General features: G+C 39.7%; 1 protein-coding gene and 1 long non-coding RNA gene across 4 annotated transcripts in view; one reads left to right on the top strand and one right to left on the bottom strand.

Annotated features, from left to right (window-relative positions):
• Positions 1-4,353, top strand: part of LOC103092666 (uncharacterized) — a 42,220-nt gene extending 37,867 nt beyond the window's left edge. For both annotated transcript variants that reach the window (XR_001629033.2, XR_001629032.2), the window contains one exon: positions 4,223-4,353. This is a non-coding gene — a long non-coding RNA (uncharacterized LOC103092666). The remainder of the gene's footprint in view (positions 1-4,222) is intronic.
• Positions 4,354-4,355: 2 nt separating this feature from the next.
• Positions 4,356-26,135, bottom strand: part of FARS2 (phenylalanyl-tRNA synthetase 2, mitochondrial) — a 736,489-nt gene continuing 714,709 nt past the window's right edge. For both annotated transcript variants that reach the window (XM_001378268.4, XM_007488013.3), the window contains one exon: positions 4,356-4,645. In XM_001378268.4, the coding sequence (XP_001378305.1) occupies positions 4,507-4,645 (139 nt within the window). In that variant the 3' untranslated portion in view covers positions 4,356-4,506. The remainder of the gene's footprint in view (positions 4,646-26,135) is intronic.

Below are 26,135 nucleotides of genomic sequence, written 5' to 3'. Positions count from 1 at the left end.
AGCTTTGTGCCATCTTCAAATTCGACAAATGTGTCATTCATGCTTTTATCTGAATCAATGATAAAAGTGTATGAGCACAGGACAAAGCATGGACCCCTTTACAAAACCAATATCTAGACTAGCCTCATGCAATTTCTGAACCCATCTAACCCGGCTCTGTTTCCAGCCCACCAGTCTGTCCTATCCATATTGTCCTGTACATGAGATTTACATGTCAAATGTTTTGCTAAAATCTAGGCAAACAATATAGGCAGCATTCTTTTAAAGATTTACTTATTAACCTAAAAAAAATTAAACACCTACCTTCCATTGTAGAATAAGTATTGCTTATTAGTTTAATAATTCTCCTAAATATAATATTTCTGTTATTGAGATTTAATTTTAATTTTTACAGTTCCAATGCAGAAAAGCAGTAAGGATTAGGCAATGAGGGTTAAGTGACTTCCCTGGGGTCATTGGAAGTCAGATTTGAACCCAAGGTACTCCAGGCCTGGCTCTTAATCCACTAAACCACCTAGCTGCCCTCTATATTCAGCACTTGTGATCTACCAGTCTGCTCATTCAATTAAAAAAAATGAAATGAGATTAATGTGATATAGTTTGTGGTCAATGGAGTCAGCTGGTCTCTTGTGATTATCATTGCTACAAGTTCACTTATCATCCCTGTAACAATATATTCTAGAATATTGAAGTTCAATGGGCTATATTTTGTAGAATATAGACCTCCTTTACTTTATGCCCATTAAAAAAATCTGGGCATCATTTTTGTCTCTCTCCAGTTCTCTGGCAGCTCTCCTGTTTGTTACAGTCTCTCAAAGTTCTCCCTGTTAGTGGCTCAGATCTCTTCTGCCAAAGGCAGCTTTGTTGCTCTCTATCTTCACAATTTCTCTTTTGTTTTAAATTAAGCTATTTTAGTCTGTCATTCCAAGTCCAAAAGTTATTGAGCTTGGCAAAGAAAACAGAAGGAAAATAAGAATTGGGCAGCTCTGTCTTCTCTCCACCATCCATTGTTACTATCTCATGCATCCCCAATTAGTTGTATCCCTCAATGTAGAAGAAAGAGACTTGTAAATAAAAATAAAGGCAATATGAGTCTTTACTATGTACATGAGTTCCCAAACCCTTTGCTTCTTGCTCACTACCACTTTTATGAGCAATCAGTCTTCTGGGGGGCTCCTGGCTTGTCCTCCTTGAGTACAATGGCACAAGCCCAAAGTAAGAGAGATAAAAATGATGAGCATGACCAGAACAATTGGTCACATTTTTACAGGCCTTTAGAGAGCTCACACACAATTTCCTTGTAACGTCTGTAAAGTAGGTGTCCTAAGTTTTATCATTCCCATCTTTCAAGTGAGGAAACAGAGGCTAGAAATATGAGGCTTAAGTATTCTAGAATTCATGTGAAAGTAACTTGTCAAAAATCAGGGGGACCACTGGTGACTGCTATTTGAGGAACAGGGCAGCTGCCCTTTTTAGTCAACCAGGATTATATGTCCTGGAGAAGAGCTGCAAGTTGGAGGACAATCGTGCTTTTTTTTTGGTCTTTGTATCCCCAATACCTAGTGTGGTGTTTGGTATATAGTAGGTACTTAGAATAAATGCTTGGGGGATTGATTAAAACAAGGGGCACGAGGTTCATAAACTGAGGTATATAGTGAAGACTCTTCCTTGCCTTTGTTTGCTTACATGTTTTTTTCTTCCTAGGTTGAGAGATAATGTTGAATTAAGTAGGAATGAAAGGGATAGTGAATTTACCTATTTTGAGTCCACTCCTGTATGCCACATAGAATCCCCAGCCTCAGAATGTAGACTGAAGAAGATAGACATATAAGGGCCCAGAAGATGCTTTCCAAAATGGCTATTTAGATAGGGGATGGTTAAGGATCTAGGGCCCTGGTGCCCACTAGTGTAGTCAAGAGAAATCAATTGATAAATATTAAGTACCTACTATGTGCCAGACATGGTGCTAAGTCTGGCTTTGAAGTCAGGAAGAGCAGGGTTCTAGTCCTACCTTGGACACACTGGCCGTGTGATCCTGGGCAATCTCACAGTCTCTTGGTGCCCCAGGCACTCTCCAAGATTGTAAATGGTTGAGGAGATGGCCACTTACATGGGTGGAGGGCATTTCCCCACTAGGACGTTGTCTATTTCAGTGAAATCACAGGTCTAGTTCATATCTTTAAAGATGCCTCTTTGTCTTCCCCTTCTTTTGCTGCTTGCTCAAGCCTCAAACTTTAGGCTCTAGTGACTGCTAAGGCTTTTGGATAGGAGCAACTTAGAAGAGGCATTTGTGAGGGCAGATTGATGGTCGAAAGAGGATTTGCTGATTTTGGAGTCGACCCCAAGTTCTAGTCCTGGCTCTGCTAACTGGCTGTTTGATTTTCTATCAAACAAAAAAGAGGGAGCAGATAAACTCTCCTGTCCATTTCAGCTCCAAATTTCTATTATTTTTCCCTGTCTTGATTTTTTTGTGCTTATTTACTTGGGGTCAGATGAAGCTTTTATAGTGAGGGTGGATGTGAGAGGAGGGAACAAGGCTTTAATCACTCCACCAAGCATTTATTCCAAGTATCTACTGTGTACCAAGCACCATGCAAGGTGCTAGGATGCAAAGGCAAGGAAAAAAATGAAATGGTCCCTGCCGTCAAGTATCTTTTGTCCTTTGGGATTTGTTCTTTAAGCAGAATAGAACCAAAAGTTGTAATCTGAAATAATCGTTGAAATCATGGAAGAGTAGGCTGTGATGGCTACTTGTGTTTACTTACAGCAGCTCTGCTGCTGTGTGAGGCTCTCTTCATATGAATGAAATTCATTATCATGGTCAACAGATGCCACTGATCTGAGGTGGGACTAACACTTTGCAGAGATGGCCATACTACAGCAGAATTTTATAATGTACTTTCTCTACTGGAACCCTGTCCCCATCAGAAACAGGTCTTCTGGGTGCAGCTGGATGGCTCTGTGGATGTAGAGCCAGGCCTAGAGATGGGAGGTCCTGGGTTCAAATCTGGCCTTAGACACTTCCTATCTGTGGGACCCTGGGCAAGTCACTTAACCCCCATTGCCTAGCCCTTATCCACTCTTCTACCTTGGAACCAATACACAGTATTGATTCCAAGATGGAAGGTAAGGGTGAGAGAGAGAGAGAGAGAGAGAGAGAGAGAGAGAGAGAGAGAGAGAGAGAGAGAGAGAGAGAGAGAGAGAGAGAGAGAAGGAAGGAAGGAAGGAAGGAAGGAAGGAAGGAAGGAAGGAAGGAAGGAAGGAAGGAAGGAAGGAAGGAAGGAAGGAAGGAAGGAAGGAAGGAAGGAAGGAAGGAAGGAAGGAAGGAAGGAAGGAAGGAAGGAAGGAAGGAAGGAAGGAAGGAAGGAAGGAAGGAAGGAAGGAAGGAAGGAAGGAAGGAAGGAAGGAAGGAAGGAAGGAAGGAAGGAAGGAAGGAAGGAAGGAAGGAAGGAAAGAGACCCCCTTCTGGTGTCTTCTCGTCTAAACCTAGAGCAAGACTGTATTTTTTTTTTCTTGTTCCTTCAGAAAATGGTTCTGCTCTTTGCAAAACCTTCCAATTAGTGCCTGACAGTAAAACTGCATTAAAGCCCTTCCCTTCCCCTGCTCCCTGCACTTCCTCACCCCTCAAGAGTTAACCATTAATGGTAGTTTCTCATAAAATATTTATCCCAGCACTTGCGAATCTCCACCAGCCTCCAGCATGATGCCAGGGATAGAATTTGCCTATTATCAGTGGTTATGAATGAAGCAGGCTAGCTACAAAGTGACTGGTATGGAAAGGGAAGAACTTCAAAGTCTTGCATTCTTTCTCAAAGGTCGCCTCTAGAAACAGCAGCTTCCTGTTAAGAAACAAAACATTGAGGGAGGCAGCTGCCCCTTCATCCTTTCCTTATTAGGTGGGGCAACAAATCATAGAATGGCAGGCTACAGGGCCATGAGTCTGCCTCTAAGCCATTGTCTTATTTTAAGGAAAAGTTCCATCTTGTAGATAAGAGGCCCTTTTTGTTTTTGAGGAAACTCTCGTGTTTCATTATTGCTTTCTCTGAAGCTTGCCCTTTGCAAAATGGAAAGAAGGAAAAAGGGAGGAAGGAACGAGGTCAGTTTAAAAAAGAAAAGATTTCTGGAATCTGGAGAATCCAATGTTCCTCTTTGGTTTCATGTATTATGTGGATGGAAGAGTCTGTCAAATAAGAAATAATACCTAGTATTTATCCTTTAATAGAATCCAGGGACCAATTAACAACAATGAGTGCCACCAGGTAGAGTATTTCTACTCACAACAAGAGGAAAATCTCACATTATTGCTGCGTCCTATCCCACACTACCAAAATAAAAGGCAAATCCTATGTCAACAATTTTTCCAGTTATTCTTTATTTTCTACAAGTCCAAAAACTGATTCATTTATCAAAAGAAAGCTAATGCCTCCAATCCGTGAATGGGAGTATGTCCCTTTCTCCTTGGGTGAACCTGTGAGCTGGGAGATGGATGCCAGCAAAGTAGGCATGTCAAAATCTGCCCCCCACACCCAGCAGCTGCACAGCCCCATCTTGGATAGACTGATGGATGTGTGTCACCTCCTCCTGGGTGAGGGTCTTCTCCATGTGGCGGTAAGTAATTCGATAGCAATGGCTGACTCTCTGTGTCCTGGAAAACAAAATTGCAGAACAGAGGGTTGAGGAAATGAGAGCTTTGTTTCATACCACAAAGCTGATGTTAACAATATGGAAGAACCTGATGCTTTTGCCACATCTTTCAACCCAAGCAAAGGATTAAAGAAATTATTTAAGTATCAAGTTAGAAAAATAGACTTATTCTAGAATTACCATTAATAGGTTTGGGGCATGGAGAACTGGCCTAGGGGCATTGAAGGTCGAGTTATCTGGACAATTATTTCAATTCTTGGTTTTAATTTAGTGATGAAGGCTTAGCCAGGGAAGTAACTGATTCTGGGACTGGAAATCAGAAGAGCAGTTGATAACTGTGTGAACTAAATAGAAAGACAATGAAAGTCTTTGGGTCTCAGATTCTTCATTTGTAAAATGAGAGAGTAGGATTAGATAAACTCTTAGGTCCCTTATAACTAGTATGCTCTTTTTTTTGGAGTCTCATGAATTCCTATTCATTATAGAAGAATCAAATTTGTCACTCCAAAGCACAGAATGGCATTGTTGGAAGGGATTTGTGGAAATTTTATTAAGTCTTATTTTACAGATGAAATTATTTGAAGGTCATACATATAGATACGATGTAAAAGTCCAAGGAGTCTAGAGTCAGAATTTAGGTTCAAACTTCTGTAATTGCATATAAGCCAAGGATCTGGCCATCCCTCCCCAAGGGGGTCTCTCCACACACAACTGAAGAATATAAGAAGCCAAAGGAGACTCAAGGCCATATGTACAGGACCAAGCCCTAAGTCATCATGAAGCAACAAAGCTGAGTCTAGAGCTCTTAGCTCTGGAGAGTTTTCTATATCTTGGTTTACTGGGTCAACTTACTCTTATTATGAGGCAGATGCTATGTTTCTACTTGTGAGATATAATAGTACAAAAGCTTCGTGGAGCCTCATGCCTTACTGGTACAAATGGTCCATACCCTGACTAGCCAGGGAAAGTCTCAGAGTTTACACGGATTCTTTGTAGACCTCTCTCTCTCTCTGTCTCGCTGTCTCTGTCTGTCTGTCTCTGTCTGTCTGTCTGTCTGTCTCTGTCTGTCTGTCTGTCTCTCCCCCTCTCTCTCTCTCATTGGGTCTTCTGTCTCACCCATGTACCCACTGATCATTCATAGGCCCAATCCCCGTACTGATCAGTATGAAAGCTTTCATACATTCTGTTTTTTTTTCCCCAACCTATTTATACTTCCTTAAGCAGGCTGGTGGGAGAGTGAGGGAGTTTACCATTCTGGTGGGCAGTTTTAGTGCTGCCACCATAACAGCTTTAGCTCCAGTTCAGCATTCCCAAATTTATACAATTTGCCACCCCCTTGGGACAGTTAGGTGTCTCAGCAGTTAGAACCCTGGGTTGCGGTCAGAAAGACCCGAGTTCAAATCTGATCTCAGACACTTAATAGCTGTGTGGTTTTGGGCAACCATCTAACCTCTGTTTGCCCAGGAGGTAGCTAGGTGACTCCAAGGATAGAGTTCTGGGCCTGAAGTCAGTTAGTCCTGAGTTTAAATGTGGCATTAGACACTTACTAGCTCTGTGACCCCGGGCAGTCACTTAACTTGTGTTTGTCAATCTACTGGAGAAGGAAATGGCAAACCATTCTAGTATCTTGCCAAGAAAACCCCATTGACAGTGAGGTCCACAGGGTCACACAGAGGCAGATGTGACTGAACTGCCACCACCCCAGCAGCAAGGACACTAGGTATGAGTCACCAAGCCTGGATAGTCATTCATTTTTTCACTAAACATTTAGTAGACATAAATGTGCCATAAAGAGTAGACTGGAAAAGATGCTGTCCCTGGTCCTCACAGAACTTGGAGTTCAATAGGGACAAACATACAAACAAAAACATAATACTTTGCAGTGATAAGGGTGTCATGAACATAGAACACGGGGTATCATGTGAAGTCTGAGGGAAAAGGTTTGAGGAGTAGATCAGTTAGTCATTATTTATTTATTAAGTACCTACTATGTGCCAGGCACTATGCTAAATATTTGCTGGATCAGGGAAAGCTTTAATGGAAGTTTCACTGGAGTGAAACCATAAAAGATGGTTAAGGAGGCAGCTAGGTGGCTCAGGCCAGGCTTGAGTCAGGAAGACCTGGGTTCCAGTGTGGCCTCAGACACTTCCCAGATGGGTGACCCTGAGCAAATGACTTAACTGCAATTGCTTTCCTCTTCTGCCTTGGAACCAATACTTTTTCAATTCTGACATCAAAGGTAAGGGTTTATTTATTCAATTTTAAATGGCTAAGAATTCTCCAGGTGAATGACAGAAGTCAATGACCAAGGACAAGGAATGTCAGAAACCAATGCAAAGGGGGCAGCTATGTAGCTCTCTGGATTGAGAGCCAGGCCACAATAGGGTTCAAATCTGGCCACAGTTACTTCCTAGCTGTGTGACCCCAGGGAAGTCCCTTAATGCCTAACCTTTACTGCTCTTCTGCTTTGGAACCAATACACAGTATGGATTCTTAGAGGGAAGTTATCAAACTTATCTTAAAGGATTAAAAATAAAGAAAAAAATAGAGACCAATGTCCTTTAGCCAGAGTTTGGTGAGAGCGTAATAGGACTTGGCGAGAAGATTGAGACAAAGTTTCAGTGTCTGGATAGCTTCAGATTGTGAAGGGCCTTGAGAGCCAGGCTGAGGGTGAGCTTCCCTCAGAAAGGCAGGGATGGAAGACTTTTTGAATAAAGAAAGTTCCCTTTCTTTCAAAGATCTCTAGATGCTTCATCTACATACGTGATCTGTTTCAGCCTGGGGCATTCGCAAATTTCCTCTGAAAATGAAACCTATGCTGTTTCACACTGGGGCATAAAAGCATAAAGCGCGCTTGATTTGGAGTCAGAGGACCTAGTTCTGTCATTTAGAAACCAGGAAATCTTGGGCAAATCTCCAACTTCTTAGAGTCTACATTTCCTTATCTCAGTAAATTCAGGAAGATAATTCCCATTATGAGCACAGGCACAATCAGATGAGCCTCTGCCTCAAGCAAAGACTTTTTTTTTCCCTTCCCTTCCATCTTAGAATCCATATATGTATTAGTTCCAAGGCAGAAGAGTAGTAAGAGTTAGGCAACTGGGTTACATTGTAAGGAAATATCTGAGGCCAAATTTGAACCCAGGACCTCCCATCCCTAGGCTTGGCTTACAATCCACTGAGTTGCCTGGCTGTCCCCTAGCAAAGACTTTAAAAAAAAAAAAAGATATTCTATTTTCCCAATGACATGTAATAACAATTTTCAACATATATTTCCCAAAATTATAAGATCCAAATTGTATTCCTCCCTCCCCTCCTTTATCCCTTTCAGAGATGGTAAGCGATTTGAGCTGAGTTTTACATATATTATCATGAAAACATTTATATATATACTATTTACAACTAAATTATTTACAAGTAAACATTACATGTAAAACATACTTCCATATTGGTCATTATGATAAGAGAACATTCACATGAAACCAAAATCTCAAAATAAAAACACAAAGTGAAAAATAATAAGCTTTGATCTAGCAAAGCCCTATTTAATATTTAAAACCTAAAAGAAATATGTTGTAATTGCCATCATTATCATCACTATCATTATCTTCTAAAATGGAAAGGAATTCCTCAGCTTGGGAACATATGCATATGAATGAAAGATAAAGAACTTATTTCCTTTCTAGCTCAATCCATCAAATACTTATTACATCCCCAAGTGCCAGGCTCTAGAGGATGCTAGATAGGGATATAAAAACAGAATGGAAAAACAACAACAAAAAACAGCTCCTGTCCTCAAGGATTTTGTGTTCTATTTCACTATCAGTATCAAGTTAAAGAAAAGAAGCTCTAATTTTGGATAGCCTGGAAAGTGGTAAGTTTTTTTTTTTTTCAGTTCAGAAATGTCTTTTCAGGACTCCAGAAATCCCCAAATAGTCAAGGACCACTATTTATTTGTTTGTTTGTTTGTTTATCTTAAAATCCTTATCTTCCATTTTGGAATGCTGTGTATTAGTTCCAAGGCAGAAGAGTGGTAAGGTCTAGGCAATGGGGGGTTTAAGTGACTTGCCCAGGGTCACACAGCTAAGCAGTGTCTGAGGTCAAATTTGAACCCAGGACCTCCCATCTCTGGGCCTGACTCTCAATCCACTGAGCTACCCACCTACCCCCAAGGACCACTCTTTGCCAAAATATTCTATGTGGTCCTGGGCTAAAGGAAATGCCTCTCTACCCACCTCAATTTTGAACTTTAGAATAATTTCAGGCAGAGTGGTCTGCTGATCCAGGCAAGCTTAGCATGAATACAGGGAACATTATTTACTTAAATAGTGTTGAACTGTTGGACTATGATTGCAGTGTTTTAGAGGGAGACATAGGTTGGGCGGCTAGGTGGGATAGCTAGGAACACCCACCCCTCAGTACCTGGCACACAGTAGGTGTTTAATAAATTCTTATCAAATGACTAATTGATGCTTCATAATGCCATGATCTAGAGATGGAAGGGTCTATGAGATAATTAGTCTAAACATTCTCTGGATGAAGAAAGTGAAGCTCTGAGCAATGGGCTGATCTGCCCAAGGTCATCAGGAAAGCTGAAATTCAACCCAGACCTTCTGACTCTGACACTGATCCTTTTCCTCTACAAAATACTGCATCCTCTAAGGTAACCCAAGAATCAGGTCAGATGAGAACTTCCTTATTTTTTTATTTGCTACACTGGAACATTTTCTCTTTAATGCTATTCACCAAGTACTTTAAAAAGAACTGTAAAAATGAAAAATACAGCTAAAGCTTTGGGAAACATGAAATGATGCAATCAGCAGCAATAAGGAAACAATATGCAGAATACATAGAATTACAATAATGTAAATAAAAAACCATAGTAGCAAAAATTACATGAATCTTGTGAAATTATGTTTAAACTTGGTTCTAAGGAAAGCCTCCCCCCCTTTTTTTTGCAAAGGAAAAATGCATGGTGAACACCATGGAATGTTGGACTTTGTTGATGTGTTGGGTAGACTTATGTAACTGGGTTCCTTTCTTCCTTTAATTCCTTTTTGTTAGAATGGATATCTCTGGGAGCTGGGAGCAGAGAGACAGTGGGAAATGAGGGAGTGATGTGAAAGTAAAGGATATCTATCTGATAATTCAAAGGAAAACATAACCTTTGTGCCTCCTGGCATAACACAACATAGCACACTGGGTTTACATAAGACAGTCCCTGACCTTATGAAATGCAAGGGCTAGCTGTAGGAAGAAGACAAACAGAGATAATTAGTGTATTAGAAAGCTACAGGATAAAGCATCATGTGAAATGCAAGGAGGAAGGCCACTGCCAAGGGGGAGGATCTGGGAAAACCTATAATAAATATTCTGTTTGTTGCTAACCACTAACACAGACCAGTTGCTAGTCCTCTGTTCCCCTTATCTCCTCTCTTTCTTTTGTGAAAACTAGCAGCATTTCCCAAGCTATTGGAAAGTGAAAAACAAAACAAAACAGAACAGTAATATCTTTGTTTTGTCCAACAGAGATGACTATATTGTTCCCAGTAGTTCCAACTCTATGACCAAATGATTCTATGCCTAATAGATATGGGGTAAGTGGAGGAAGAGCAGCTCATAAGAGGGAGAGACCAGATGCTAAACACGTAAGAGTGACTCAAGAAATTGAGGACTGGATGAGGACTGATTCAGAAGTAAACAGGGGAACCGAAGGAGTGACTAAGAAAATAATTCTATGAATACATATCAGTTTCCTCTTTTACAAATGGCTCTGCATTAGCTCCCATCATGAAAAAATCATTCTAGTAAGAACTTAAAATAAAGCAGATGACTCCTCCCTTCAACAGCTAAGAGCTCTAGATTTACTGGGATCAAATCATAGTTTTGTCACTTAATAGAGATGTGACCTTGGTTAGCTGAATTGCTTAACCTTCTCTGAGACTTAGATTCTTCCAGAAATTAAATAGCTGCTCAAGTGCAGCTTGAAAGAACAAAAAATCCTTTGGGATTCTAGCTTAGTCTTTTGTAGTCCAACACGCTGTTTTCATCCTCCCTGTGACCCTTCTTTCTGTCTGCTACTCCTCCTTTCCATCTTGTCTCTTCTCTAGTAATCGAGCTGACTTGGGAAAACAATTGTATCCAATTAAGCGGGACTCTAACCCTCCCTATGAAAAAACCTAAATGGCTCCAGATCCCTGAGCTGCCCTGAAGTACTAGACTGTAGAGTCATCTGGGAGCAACATCTGGAAAGACCATATGATACTCTCCTTCTTGCTCTGTGCCTGAGGATCGTCAGTGATCCTTGGCATGGCCCTTCTCTGCCCACTGCTGGGCTTCCTTCGGAGGTATCACCCCCAGTGAGTATCCTGCTACCCCTCTCCCCTAGTCCAGGTCTCTACCAAGCTGTCATAGGTCTCTAAGCCATCTGGCTTTCTCTTAAATACAAGGAAAAGGGCCAGTCATTTTCAGCCTTAACTAGCCTCATCCTTCCCCTTAGCCTCCTTAGTCCTAGCAGTGGGTCCTGACAACTCCCTGTTTCCCAGAATGGTGGAGCAGGGCCAACAAGGTGGTGGGTTATGATATACTTTGGGTCTACAGGCCACTGATACAAAATGACTTCGTAGTGTGTGTGTGTGTGTGTGTGTGTGTGTGTGTGTGTGTGAATGATTAGAAGATCTTTATTGTGTGTCCAAAGTGCTAAAAACCAAAATCAACAGGTTCAATGCTATTATTTAGGTGGGAAGAAGAGGAAATAATGCTTTTCACATGTATGTAATGGAAAGTCTGTATATGTCATTTTCATGGATTCAGTACTTGAACAGGGAGCACAAATTCAATACCGAGTGACCAACCACCATCCTGGTGACGAGCCAATCCCAGTCTATCTCTGAGTCCTACCCATGGGCTAATTTTTTTCATGGATTCAGTACTTGAACAGGGAGCACAAATTCAATACCGAGTGACCAACCACCATCCTGGTGACGAGCCAATCCCAGTCTATCTCTGAGTCCTATCCATGGGCTAATCTGGCTAAGTAGGGCTTGCCTGAGTAGGGACTCCACTGGCTTCCATGGTCTTTGAGAATTCAGGATCACCTTTATGCTGTGTCAAAGCATCAAGGAGGGCCTTTGTGGAAGCTATTATCAATAATTTCATTATTTTGTCTCTGATGTTCCCAGCTTTGTAGGACTATAGTAATCTCTGAGGTCTAGCTCTAATCTGTGAATCTACATTCTATAATTATGTATTTTTCCACTGCTTGAGAAGTAATTTAGTGCCTTCTTATCTCTTTAGATCCCAGAGGAAACAGGTTGGACATAAATAAGTCACTGAGTAAGGCAACGGCCTTCAAATACTTGCTCCTTCATTTCCCAGAAGTCCTCAAAAGTATTAAGGAGAAGAAAGATGATGTGCTGTATATTTTCATCTACTTTTAAATAAAAGATTAAAGAAGGTATCAATATTTAGCAGAGTCCTTTGCCACCTCCCTTTCTCCTTTCTGACCAACTACATGGAAAAAACTAATGAGTACAAAGAGTCTTACTAAAAATAATGTTGCTGTCAAATTTAAAATATATCAGATAATGGACTTGAAAGAGAATTTCTAAAGGGTTTTAAGTCAATTGAATCCCATCAGAAGGAAAGGAAGAAGGAATAAGCATTTACTATATAATTATATATCACATAATTAATATAATGCCACATTATTATACATTATATAACATATTTATTATATAATTTCTGGGTGCCAGATACTGTGGTGAAAAGCTCCACAAAGATTATTTCATTTGATCCCAGGAGAATCGGAGACATGGAAAGGGCTAAAATCCTTCCTACTGCATAGCTACTCTACTCATCTAGGCAACTGAGCAAAGCCTGCACTTAAAACTTAAAAACTTAAGTTGGCTTAAGTCTGAACTTTAAAATGCTCAAACCAGATACTGAGTCAAAAAACTTAGCTCTTGCAATGGCCACAATGACTGATCTGTCCATCTGTGTTTGAAGCAGTTCCTTCCTGATCTTGGGTTGAGATGTCTACTGTATCTCCTAAAATAGACCATTTTCAACTAATGGTTACTATAGGTATCATCAGTTCATGAAAGAGACAATTAATTACTTAGCAGTCAAACACAAAATGGAAGATGATACTGTAGGATGGGATCAGTTTTCAAAGAAACAACAAAAAAGATTTTTACAACACTGTATTCATCTCCCCCTTCTGAATATAAGATAGACAGTCTCATCTAGATGATTGTCAGGAAGCTACTGCATTGTCATGTGGGTGAGTACAAACAATTCATGATATCATGGAAAGGGTATATCAGATTGAAGTCAGAAGATTTTAATTCTAATTTCAGCTTTCCCATTGGTTCTCTCATTTTAAGTAAGGAGCTAGTTCTAGTCTTCTAAATTGGTTGGGGGGAAATTTAAGTTTTTGAGCTGGGGAATGTTTCAAGTCAAGGAAGTAAGTATTCTTTTACCCCAAATATCAAGACATGACCTGGGCCTTTCAGCTGGGAAGAAAGGTGATCAAAATAATTTTCCCCTCTAAAACCTTTCCCTTTTGCAAATTTATCCAATTACAGTCAAGGATACTATCTTCCCAATCAACCAGCTTTCAGCCTCACTGTCATCCTTCATTGATTGAATGACCGATTAATTGATTTCTTTCTTTCTCTTTCTTTCTTTCTTTCTTTCTTTCTTTCTTTCTTTCTTTCTTTCTTTCTTTCTTTCTTTCTTTCTTTCTTTCTTTCTTTCTTTCTTTCTTTCTTTCTTTCTTTCTTTTCTTCTCTTTCCTTCTTTCTTTCTTTCTTTCTTTCTTTCTTTCTTTTCTTCTTTCCTTCTTCCTTCCTTTCTTTCTTTTCTTCTTTCCTTCTTCCTTCCTTTCTTTCTTTCTTTCTTTCTTTCTTTTCTTCTCTTTCCTTCTTTCTTTCTTTCTTTTCTTCTTTCCTTCTTCCTTCCTTCCTTTCTTTTCTTCTTTCCTTCTTCCTTCCTTTCTTTCTTTCTTTCTTTCTTTCTTTTCTTCTCTTTCCTTCTTTCTTTCTTTCTTTTCTTCTTTCCTTCTTCCTTCCTTCCTTTCTTTCTTTCTTTCTTTCTTTCTTTCTTTCTTTCTTTCTTTCTTTCTTTCTTTCTTTCTTTCCTTCTCTTTCCTTCTCTTTCCTTCTTTCTTCCTTTCTTTCTTTTCTTCTTTCCTTCTTCCTTCCTTTCTTTCTTTCTTTCTTTTCTTCTCTTTCCTTCTTTCTTTCTTTCTTTCTTTTCTTCTTTCCTTCTTCCTTCCTTTCTTTCTTTCTTTCTTTTCTTCTCTTTCCTTCTTTCTTTCTTTCTTTTCTTCTTTCCTTCTTCCTTCCTTTCTTTCTTTTCTTCTTTCCTTCTTCCTTCCTTCCTTTCTTTCTTTCTTTTCTTCTCTTTCCTTCTTTCTTTCTTTCTTTTCTTCTTTCCTTCTTCCTTCCTTTCTTTCTTTTCTTCTTTCCTTCTTTCTTTCTTTCTTTTCTTCTTTCCTTCTTCCTTCCTTTCTTTCTTTTCTTCTTTCCTTCTTCCTTCCTTCCTTCCTTTTCTTCTTTCCTTCTTCCTTCCTTCCTTCCTTTCTTTCTTTCTTTCTTTCTTTCTTTCTTTCTTTCTTTCTTTCTTTCTTTCTTTCTTTCTTTCTTTCTTTCTTTCTTTCTTTCTTTCTTTCTTTCTTTCTTTCTTTCTTTCTTTCTTTCTTTCTTTCTTTCTTTCTTTCTTTCTGAGTGTCTTACTAGCAACTCTAAGACAGAAAGGAAAAGACTAGGCAATTGGGGTTAAGTGAGTTGCTTAGAGTCGCATAGATAGGAAGTGTCAGAGACCAAATTTGAACTCAGATCCTCCTGACTCCAAGCCTGTTGCTATATCCATTGTGCCACCTAGTTGCCCTTCATCTTTGTCATCTCATTTTTATTCAACTCACACAATCAATTGTCAAATAACATGACTTTCTTTTCTACTTATATTTTGTATATAGCCCTTTGTCTTTATTGAGCCAAAATCCTAGTTTAGGTTTTCATCACCTCTTGATTTGGAATTTTGCAATAGTCTTCTAATTGGCCTCCATGCCCTGTCTCTCCCTATACTATCTTAGCTGCCAAAATGATTTCCCTAAATCATAGGTCTGACCATGTTGCTTCCCTACTCAACAAACTCCAGTGGCTCCCTATTACTTCCAGGAACAAGTATAAACTCTTTCATTTAGCATTTAAAACCTTCCTCAACTCAGATTCTTCCTGTCTTTCCAATCTAGTTATATATACTTTATTTCTCTCCACATACTCTACTATCGAGAGACATTGGTCTTCTTGGTGTTCCTTGTACAACACTCTATCTGCCCAGTTCCCTGCCCTGAATATTCCATGTCACTCACCTTGCCTCTCACCTTCTATGGCATCCTTAGGGATCCAGCTCAAATCCTACCTTCTATAAGAGATCTTTCTCAGTCTCTTCTCCCACCCACCTAGTTCCTTCACTTAAGATAATCTTCCTGAAATAATCTTGGATGTATAGTTACTTCCACAGTGTCTCCTCCATTAAAAAGTGAGCTCCTTGAAAGGCAATTCAGTTCCTGCCTTTCTTTGTGCACCCAGCACTGAACCACAGTGTGAAGCACCCAGGAAATATTAATAAAATGCTTATTTACTAACTCAAACCCTGTCTTTTTCAGGAGGCCATTCCCATTTGCTTCAGTTTCTAATATCTAAGATGACCTCCCATCTATTCTGTACACTATATAAACCTGCTGTCTTTCCCATTAGAATGTAAGTTCCTTCAGGGCAGGGAACTCTGATGTAAGAAATTAGTCAAGTCAGTAGGAAACATTTTCTGAACCCCATAGCAGGCTCTCTATCAGTATACTAGACTCATAGGATATGCAGAAAGCTCAGGCATCCCTAGTACCCTCTGGGAAGAGACAATCAAACAGAATGGCAAGATAGGAAAAGATGTCGACAGAGATGTACCCAGCAGTGGGGACATTGAGTGCAGGGAGAGGGTGGAAGAAGAATCACTTGGTCAGGACAGAGAATGGTTGTAGTTCAGTGGGTGAATTTTGGAAGGAGGTAAGTCAGCCACTGCGATGTGGATATCTTTTCTTCCTCATCCTTGCTCTCCAACCCAGGGGCTCTGTCCTTTTCAGAACTGTCCCTTTTAGAGGGAAGCCTCCAAAGCAGGGTCTTCAGGGCTGTGATCTTGCTCCCTGGCTCGCATTCTGGACCTCAGAGCAGTCTTGGCTGCAGCTGTTGCTGTTTCTGGCTGCTGGGGCTGTTTCCCAGAGGGGATGGCTGTTCCTTGGAGTCAGTCACAAGAAACCAAACCAGATGGTTGCTCTGACAGTTACTGCCTTGGGAAAGACAACTCAAATCCAGTCCTAGAGTGAGGAAAAGCCAGAACCAGTGGGGGAAAAGAGGGAGTTGCCAGGGCCCAGCAGAGGCAAGCCTCTAGCCTTCAAGCAGGTCCTCCTCATCTGCCTGTCTGTAATTTAAGAGCTCACTGGGGACTTGCATTTTGCAGGCGAGACATGCTTTTAAAAATCAAACACTTGCCAAGTCCCCAGGGAAGCTTCAAAGCACCCACAGGTTCCTATTCCCTCCACCCCCTGCAGCTTTTCTGGGTGCTTTGGGCTGATCAATTTATGCCAAGTAACTCAGATGACATACTGCTGCCTTCTGGAGGAGAGGCTCGGGGATCCTTGCATCTGTGGGTAATACTGGTTCCTCTTGAACCCTGGAGAGGGGAGGAGAGGCTGCGGGGGAAGTCTTTGGTTTGGGAAAGATTTTTTGGAAAAAAATATTTTGTTTCACTACAGATATAACAGAGATAATAATTAAATCCAGGATGGCTTTCTAGCCTTGTGTGCCTCTGCATCCCTGTTCTCTGGGTTCTTACAATAATTCCTCACTTTACTGCACTCTCTTACCTAATTTTCTACATGTCTGTGACACTCAATTCGACATGTGTAATTAACCAAGTACTTATTCTATACTAAGTTCTAGGAGTTGGGAGTAGGAAGAGAAAACAGTCCCTGTCCTCAAGGGTCTTACATTCTATTGGGAAGAGAATGCAAAATACATACAAAGTGATGGGGGTGGGGAACAAGTCTAATATGAAGGGCAGTTTGTTAACAACAAAATGGGATTTCAGAGGAAACAAGGAGGAAGAATGAGAAAAGGATACAGGAGGGGTGGGCTGATCTTGATAGGTCTGAGGGAGCTGGAATGGTGGCCAAAGAAGATTGATCTCATCTAGTGACTGAATCACAGGGATCCTGAGTGCAGGCACAGGGGAGGAGACTGTCATGTCTCTTCACAGTAGCATCTTCAAGATTGAGCAGATACCATTAAAGGTAAGGCCAATGATGATTATTATTAATGATAATTAATATTAATAATTATTCATAATTAATATAAGTTATTTCATTAATAAACTATGTTAAGCCTCATAAACATTTCTATACATTTAAGGTTTCCAAGGCACTTACATTATTTTTGATCTTTACAAAGACCCTGTGGGGCATTATCTCCATTTTATAGATGAAGAAATTGAAACTTCCTCATTTCAGAGAAATCAGGTAACCTTTCTAGGGGTTACAAGGTTATTAAGCCTCTGGGAGAGAATTCAAGTCTTGGTCTCTGACTTCCAAGTCCATGTTCCTATTCAAAATACTATGTCGCCTTTTTGAGGACATTTCTCATGTGGTTGAAATAAAGAATAAAAGAGAAGAATTAAAAGTAGATGAGAATAACTCAAATATTCCTTTATGACACAAGGTATTTTCATATACATTTGATTCTCCCAAAAACTCCAGGAGAGAGTCAGGGGAAGACAGGAATTACATTCTCTATTTCACATGTTAGGAAACTGATTCCAGGTCCATTGGTTTTCCAGCTACACTTCTCTTCACTTTGGTTGTGCTGTTAACAAGGTTAGTCTAGTAATAGGAGTTGACCACAGAAGGTCAGGGATGGCAGATGTACCACAGACAGTTCATCATTCAAGAGGTAGGGCAGGTCATGTAGCCAGGATGATGGACAATAGCTGAACTATCTCATTTACTGACTGGATATCCCAAAGGACTCTAAACAGCTGACCAGGAGCCTGAAGCCTCAGTGGGATGAACCCAGTGGCCCAATTATTTAAACACAAATGGAAACAGGGGAACTCTGATCATTATGTCATGTAGAGCAAAGGCTCAAAAATTTAGGGAAGATGAGATTAATGGGAATGCAAATTGGCACTGAACAGAGATACAAAGACTGAAAATTGATAGAAGACTTAAAAAAAAAAGGATCTATATATGCAGGGTTCTTTCTCCCAACTATTCCTATAAGAGAAAGCTGCTTGCCAGAGAAAAAGATGGTACATATTTTAAGAGAACAGAGAATATCAGAGAGGAATGAGATTTTTTTTTTGTTCATTCAGAAGAGGCTAGGTATGCAATCACCAATGTAGCATCAATAAGGGGATCTAATTTGTAATGTTCATTGGGCTAGTCACTCTCACATTGGAAGGGAGATATCCTTTTAAAGTCTTAAGAGTATAGAAATGGTGACTTTCTAAAAGAAGCAGGAATTGCCATAACCTGGAGTGGGATTAGGCAGGGGAGAATGGAGATGATGATGATGATGATAAGGAGAAGAAAGAATAAGAACAGTTAGCATTTATATTGTGATTTGTATTTCTATGTGTATGTATAATGTCTCATTTGATCCCAACAAAAAAAAACCTAAGAGACAGGTGTTATTATTATCTCTATCTTAAAGATGAGGAAATTGAGCCTGATAAAAGTTGTAGTCAACAAGCAAGCAATAAGAATTTATTTAGTGACTACCATATGTGTCAGGTATTATGCTAAGTGAGATAATATTTCAAAACTGATTTAGTAGGTCACATTTTAGGTATTTGATAAAAGTTTCCTTCCTTCCCTCCCTCCCTCCCTCCCTTCCTTTAGGGCAAGGGTCCCTAAACTTTTTACACAGGGGGCCAGTTCATTGTCCCTCAGACCATTGGAGGGCTGGACTATGAAAAACAAAAAAAAAACCCAAACTATGAACAAATCCCTTTGCCCACTGCACATATCTTATTTTAAAGTAAAAAAACAAAACGGGAACAAATACAATATTTAAAATAAAGAACAAGTAAATTTAAATCAACAAACTGACTATAATAGGGGCCATTATGTTGTGCATCTAGGGGAGTATGGGGGCCATTGTACTACCATGTTTCCCTGAAAATAAGACACTGTCTTATGTTAATTTGAGCCCCCCCAAAACAGGGGATGTTTTGTGGCAGTGGCAGTGGTGGGCTTCTCACAGTAGAGGCCCACTGCTGATGTCACAGGCCAGATCACCACTATCTGATGCCTATATACAGTACTGGAGGCGGTGCTGGGCCTGTGACACTGTATTCTGCTGTCTGGGATAGCAGAGGCTGCCGTGCTGGCTGTGATGGGCCTGTCACACCTTGCACAGCCCCATCACTGCCACCACTATACCGGGCAGCAGTATACACAGTGCAGAATCCCCTCTCCCAGATCACTGCTCACCATGCTGGTGTCTTCCATTGTGCAGCCACATAATCCTTTGTGGGGCACCTCCTTCTTCAGTTACTCTCAGAACCAGGTGCCATGCAAAGGATTATGTCACCGGAAGTAGTACTGTGTGTGAGTGACACCACGCTTTGTGGCGCTGCCACATACAGCGCCCCTCTCACTGACCACCAATGAAAGAGACGCCCCTTCTGGAAGTGTGGTGGGGGCTGGATAAATGGCCTTGGGGGGCTACATGTGACCCGCAGGCCATAGTTTGGGGACCCCTGCTCTAGGGAGACAAATAAAGGCAAAAGATAGTCCCTGCAACTTGTGGAGGGTCACATAATTGGCTGAGGCAGGATTTGAACTTGTGTGTTTCTGACTCCAGGTCTACCTATAATATAAAGAGAGAGCTAAAGAATCAAGACTTTTACATTTTCTACCAGCTTTACTTGAGGAAAAAGTAATAGAAGACAATAAGAAAACACTTGTTTAATTGATAACTATCAACTTCATGTCAAAAGAGTTTGAAAAGCTATGATTTATGTCCAGTGCCAATGGGACATGATGGGCAAGGGAACAGCACTGTTCTCTGACCTTTAGGAGCTTAGCAGCTCATAGGACAGAATGTCAATCAGCAGTAGACAGAGATTTATGGGATTTAACTATCTTGGTCTAAATAGTTGGGTAGGTACTCTCCATACTAGCTCTTCACACTTACACTTGATCTGCCTTGGAGGAACTGATAATTAATTCGAACCCTGTAAGTTCACAGAACCATAGGATTTGATGGTTCAAGGGACCTCAGAGCTCATCCAGGCCTTTCTGCTCTCTAAACTTAGGGTTTTAGTAATTATAATATGGGTTATATACTTCCACATATACATTAACACCAAAGTTAACCAACACCATCAAGTCTCTGGCTCCAGGGCAAACCCCAGAAATTCAAGCTAGAAATTGTGCAGTGTCACATACATCATATATCCTCAAAGAGGCATTGGTAAGTCTCATTATTTCCTAGTCAGATTGTTTATATATAAAACTACTAACCTGGAGAGGAATAAATGATATATTAATTAGCCCAACGAAGGAGTAGGATAGGCATGTGCAGCAGTCATCCAAAATATATGACCAAGAGACTAAGAGACACAAGTAAAACTTGGTTAAAGAGATTTACAAGGGATAGGCACTAATTTTCTTTTTCTTTTTTTTTTAAGTTTATTTATTTAATTAATTTCAAATATTTTGTCCATAGTTACATGAATCATGTTCTTTCCCTCTCCTCCTGTCATCCCCCTCCCATAGCCAATGAGCAATTCCACTGGGTTTTACATGTGTCATTGATCAAGACCTATTTCCATATTATTAATATTTGCACTAGGGTGATCATTTAGAGTCTATATCCCCAATCATGTCCCCATTGACCCATGTGATCAAGCAGTTGTTTTTCTTCTTTGTTTCTGCTCCCACAGTTCTTTCTCTGGATATGGAGACCTTTCTTCCTCATAAGTTCCTCAGAATTGTCCTGGATCGTTGCATTGCTGCTAGTAGAGAAGTCCATTGCATTCGATTATGCCAGTCTTTCAGTCCCTGTGTATAATGTTCTTCTGGTTCTGCTCCTTTCACTCTGCATCATTTCCTGGAGGTCATCCAATTTCACATGAAATTCCTCCAGTTCATTATTACTTTGAGCACAACAGTATTCCATCACCAACAGACAACACAATTTGTTCAGCCATTCCCCAATTGATGGGCATCCCCTCATTTTCCAATTTTTTTTGCCACCACAAAAAGTGTGGCTATAAATATTTTTGAACAAGTCTTTTTTCTTATTATCTCTTTGGGGTACAGACCCAGCAGTGGTATGGCTGAATCAAAGGGTAGACAGTCTTTTAACGCTCTTTGGGCATAGTTCCAAATTTAGGTACCAGTTTTCTAATAAGGGAAAGGGCATTTGAGTCTCTGGCATTCCATGCTTAATACACCAATGGGTCAGCTTTCAGTTAATTTTAAGCACCCTATTCCTGACACCACAAGACATAACTAAATCTTTCCTCTTATAGCACATTTTCTATTGGGCTTTAATGGTCAAATAATTGAAGATTATCCCTTAGATTCTTTCTTAATCCTTGTTATTAATGAATTTTTAAATTACCACAATGCCTGACTGTGTAATATAATACACAGATCTCTTTATTTCTCTGGTGAACAAAGGCTAAGATGAGAAATTATTTGAAGTATTTTCTTAGACTCTAGTTAAATATCAAGAAGTAAATATATCCTGAAAACTAGAACTTGATCTAAAAAAACATGTTAATCATTTATGGTCATTTCCAAATAGACTCAAATAGAAGAGATTCTCTCTGATGCTCAATTATTAAGGTAAATTCCTCTAGAAATAAGTTCATCTGTGTGTGTGTGTGTGTGTGTGTGTGTGTGTGTGTGTGTGTGTGCAAGTATGTGCATTAGAGAATGGGGGATGGATATAGTATAGCAAGAGAAAAAACATCCCTTCCCTAGAATTCTAACTTGTAACATATGGAGATGGTTTTTTCCCCCCCAAACCTTTATATTCTGTCTTAGGATCAATAGTAAGTATTGGTTCCAAGGCAGAAGAATGGTAAGGGCTAGAGAATGGGGGTTAAGTGACTTGCCTATGGTTGCATAGCTAGGAAGTATCTGAGGTCAAATTTGAACCTAGGACCTCCTGGCTCTCTATCCACTGAGCCACCTACATATCCCTAGATTGTTTTCTTACTCTATGCAATTCTTGACAATTAAACAACATTTATTAAGTACCTATGGGACAGCTATGTGGCAGAGTGGATAGAATGCCGGACCTAGAGTCAGGAAGACCTGGGTCCAAATTTGGCCTCAGACACTAGCTGTGTGCCATGTTCTTCCTTAGAATGGAAGCTCCCAGAGGGTAGAGACTGTCTTTCCTTCTGTTTGAATTTGTATTAGCAGTGCTTAGTACATACAGTGTCTGACACTTAAATGCTTATTGACTTCACTTGTTGACTAGCAAGTCTGCATGTCTTACGGGGGGATTTGATCTTAGGATGTGGTGAAATTTCATTCAAAGCCAAGTTTGGTAGGTGATTAAATTGAGCCATGATGTTTGAGATAAGAAAATGAAGTTTGGGGTAGGTAGGTAGCTCAGTGGATAGAGAGCCAGGCCTCAGTGCTAGGTTCAAATCTGGCCTCAGACACTTCCCAGCTGTGTGACCCTGGGCAAGTCACTTAACTCCCACTGCCTAGCCCTTACTGCTCTTTTGTCTTGGAACCAAAACACAGAATTGTTTCTAAGGCAGAAGGTAAGGGTTTAAAAATAAGAAAATCAAGTTTGACTCTAAAATGATGAATCTATACTTATCATGAGGCTCACAAAAACCGACTCTGAAGGCAACGCCAAAAGGATCCCTGAAAATCTATAAATAATGGTAACTGTCAGAGTAAGGGTATGGCCGACCCAAAGTAATAACGGGTATGGGAGTAGCTCCTATTTCTTTAGAATTATAAGTGTATAAAGCATTTATATCTACTGTCCCTGTCTGATCCTCACAATAGCCCATGAGGGGGATGCTATTACAGTCTCCATTTTGCAGACTGTAAACGAGGTTTACAAACCTCGCAAACCTGGGTCTTAGGTGAGATTCAGACTTTAGGACTTCCTGACTCCAATTTCAGGGTTCTATCCACTATTCTGTACTTCAAAGGAAAGCATTCATTTTGTGTCATATTTTATACACTCTGGTACCTCATCTTAAATAAATACACCCAACATCTATATTCCAGTGATTCTATAAATCGTGGAACACCACAATTTCCAAAGGAATCAAAACTGTGGGTCACCCAGAGGGCAATGGTAAAATACAACAGTGTCCAAAGGCTGCAACATATCACCAAAGATGAACTGCATGCACAAGGGAGAGGCAAGACATTGCCAAGAGATATGTGACTGGAAAAGGAGGGGGGCTTATTATATAGTGAGACCAGGGGATTACAGAGGACAGTCATGTGATATATTGGAAGCCTTGAAATGTCAAAAACCTGGGATCCACAGATAAATTTCAGGAGTTCTATCCATCCATCTATCTATCTATCTATCTATCTATCTATCTATCTATCTATCTATCTATCTATCTATCTATCTACCTACCTACCTACCTACCTATCTATCTATCCATCTATCTATCTATATCTTTATATCAATATAACTGACTTCTTTTGTCAGCCTATGTATTTTATTTTGTGCATTAAACATATTATTCTTTAATAATAATAAAGATAACAATTTTTTAATAAGAGAAGGGGTCCACAGGTTTCAGCAGACTGCCAAAGGGGTCCATGACAAAAAAAGGGTAAGAACTCCTGGCCTAGATGAAGATGATGCTTACAAGCTCTCTCAATGTCTTATGAAGTCTCCCTTCACTGGGCAGTCTTGAAGGGGGCATTGATTCCATTAGAACATAGCTGAAGGGGAATGTGGATTGTGAAAACTCAGTTATATATAATGAGACTCTCATCTATTCTATTAACATGAGTAGCACCTGGAATTTGGCAGATCATATCTAGTGCATGAATATCTGCAGCTTCTCCTTTATATTTTTTGGTTTTATATATTATATAATATATCAATGTATTTTATTTAATATTTTAATACTTAAAATATTAAATATATTTTAGGGATTTTAAAAATTATAATTGTTTTAGGAACATTAAGGCAATAATTATTGGATACTATTACATTTATGAGTTTCCAGCAACTTGATGTGGGTTGAACTAATAGAAATGTGACTTTAATAGGGAAAATTTCCAGGCAGAGGAGGACAGACAGATAAAAACATTTATTAAGTGCTTACTTTATATAAGACACTTTTTTAAGTGCTGAGGATACAAACAAACCTAAGACATGGAATTATTTTCAAATGGGAGATAGCACATAGAGGGGAGCTGAAAAATGGGAAGGAAATGACATATATCTATACTGTGTGCTTTGAAGATAGCTAGGAAATAAGGGGGAGGCCTGGAATTGGACAAGATAAGGTGATAACTCACCTATCAGAGCCCAGGGTGGTTAAAGGGACAAAGTCCAAGATTTTGGTGGGGATGAAGTCAGAGTGCAGAAGGCCAAGAAGTGATGCAGAAGTAGGTCTAGATTCAGGGTAGCTTCAAAGGCAGAGTCTAAGTAAAATAAAATGGAAGGGAGGGGGGAAGTGGGGGAAAAAAGGGAAAAAGAATATAGCATAAGAATTGTTTCACTGATTTCTAGCACATAGGATGTCTGAAATGAAGAGCTCTCTGTTGCTTCCTCTCAGAGAATATACTTGTCTCTGACTTGGAGACTAAGTGATGTGAGATTCTCCTTGGAAAACAATTTCTTAAACTAGAATGTCCCACATCAACCACAAAAAAATCCAATTTAAAAAACCTGGAAACTTAAGTTGTTTCAGTAAAAATGCAATTACATGCAACAAAATATATTAAGCACCTACTAAAGTGCAAGACATTAAAGAGTTAAAAGAGTTAATGAATGCTTGAGATAAAGAATAATTTGATATTATTTTGTGGAATAATTTTTGTGTTTTTTAAAGAAAAAAAATAAGAGGATAGCTAAAAATGTGGGATTTGGTTAATGGCTTATCATTACAGTTTAAGTTCCCTTCCTTCAAGCACTTAATTTGGAATCAGTGAACCTCAGCGTCAAGGCAACTTACCATCTATGGAACCTTGGGAAACTTTAGGCCTCAGTTTCTTCATTTGTAAGAATGAGAGTATCATACTAGATTATCTTTAAGGTCCTTTTTAGGTCTAACTTTGTAAATGAATAAAATGAGCTCCTTGCAACCACAAAGAATGTGGAATACTGATGATCTTAAAACTTCTAAAAAGTAGTTGCTGAGAACACTGGGGTCATGGGACTTTGGAGCTGTGAAAGGCCTTAAGATATTAACATTTTATATTGGTGGTCCAACTCTATTTTTTATCACTGAGGAAATGGAGGACCAGAGCAGTAAAGTCACTTGCTCAGAGAAGAGAGCTCTTTTGGGGGACGGGGGGTTGGGGGGGGGGGGCTTTGGTGGTTAGAGCTGGCTATAGATTCTAGGTCTCTTAGCTGAACATTATACTCTAAATAAACTACCCTGCCTTTCTGCTTCTGAAAAGCCTAATTGCCTAAGCTTGGCTCCAAGACTTTCCATTTGTTCACTAAGAGTGGGTGGGTACACTTCAAGTGATTTATCCAAGTATGAAAGACTATCCTGCAGTAGCTTTTGGTCACAAACCTAATTTTCATAGAGAGAAATCGAGGCAAAGGCCAGTTTTGTTATATAGCTCTTAAAAGGATGGACAAATCCAATATGAGATTTTCCATCATACTAAATATACTTGGCCAGGCAGAGCAGTAACAAGAATAAAATAATTCATTTGTTAACCAAACTATGCAGAGGAAGGATTCTGCCATGACTGATTGTTTACACAGCTTATTAAAAGGAACCCACTCATTTACCCTTGCCCCTCACATAAGTATTTTTGCATAAAAAAATTCATTTCATAAAATTCAGGCAAATGTTCAGTAAAAAGCAGATCTGAAAAAATCTGTTTCTTATAAACAGTATCTAGGTTCTGCAGTAGGAAGAACCGAGTTATACTTTCTCAGGCATAGGCTGCAGTGTGAGATATGCACAAATTCCTCGTGTTGGCCATTTCTAAATATATGTGCAGATACACACACACACACAAATATCATGTACCGGATATATGTAGTAGATAAATACACATAATATACAGATACACAGATATTATGTGTTGGGAACCATAATATATACGTGTGTATGTTTATACATATCTATGTAGAAGCAAATATTTGGATATGGTCAATGCTGGGAATTCCTTTTGCTTGTTTGTGGAGGGGTAGTTTTCCTTGTTTCCTTATTGGGGTTAGAGTAGGGAA

Source organism: Monodelphis domestica, chromosome 3 (assembly GCF_027887165.1).
Source record: "Monodelphis domestica isolate mMonDom1 chromosome 3, mMonDom1.pri, whole genome shotgun sequence".
Classification (NCBI taxonomy): domain Eukaryota; kingdom Metazoa; phylum Chordata; class Mammalia; order Didelphimorphia; family Didelphidae; genus Monodelphis; species Monodelphis domestica.
The sequence above is the reverse complement of the archived record's forward strand: the minus strand, read 5'-3'. Positions and strand labels throughout refer to the sequence as shown.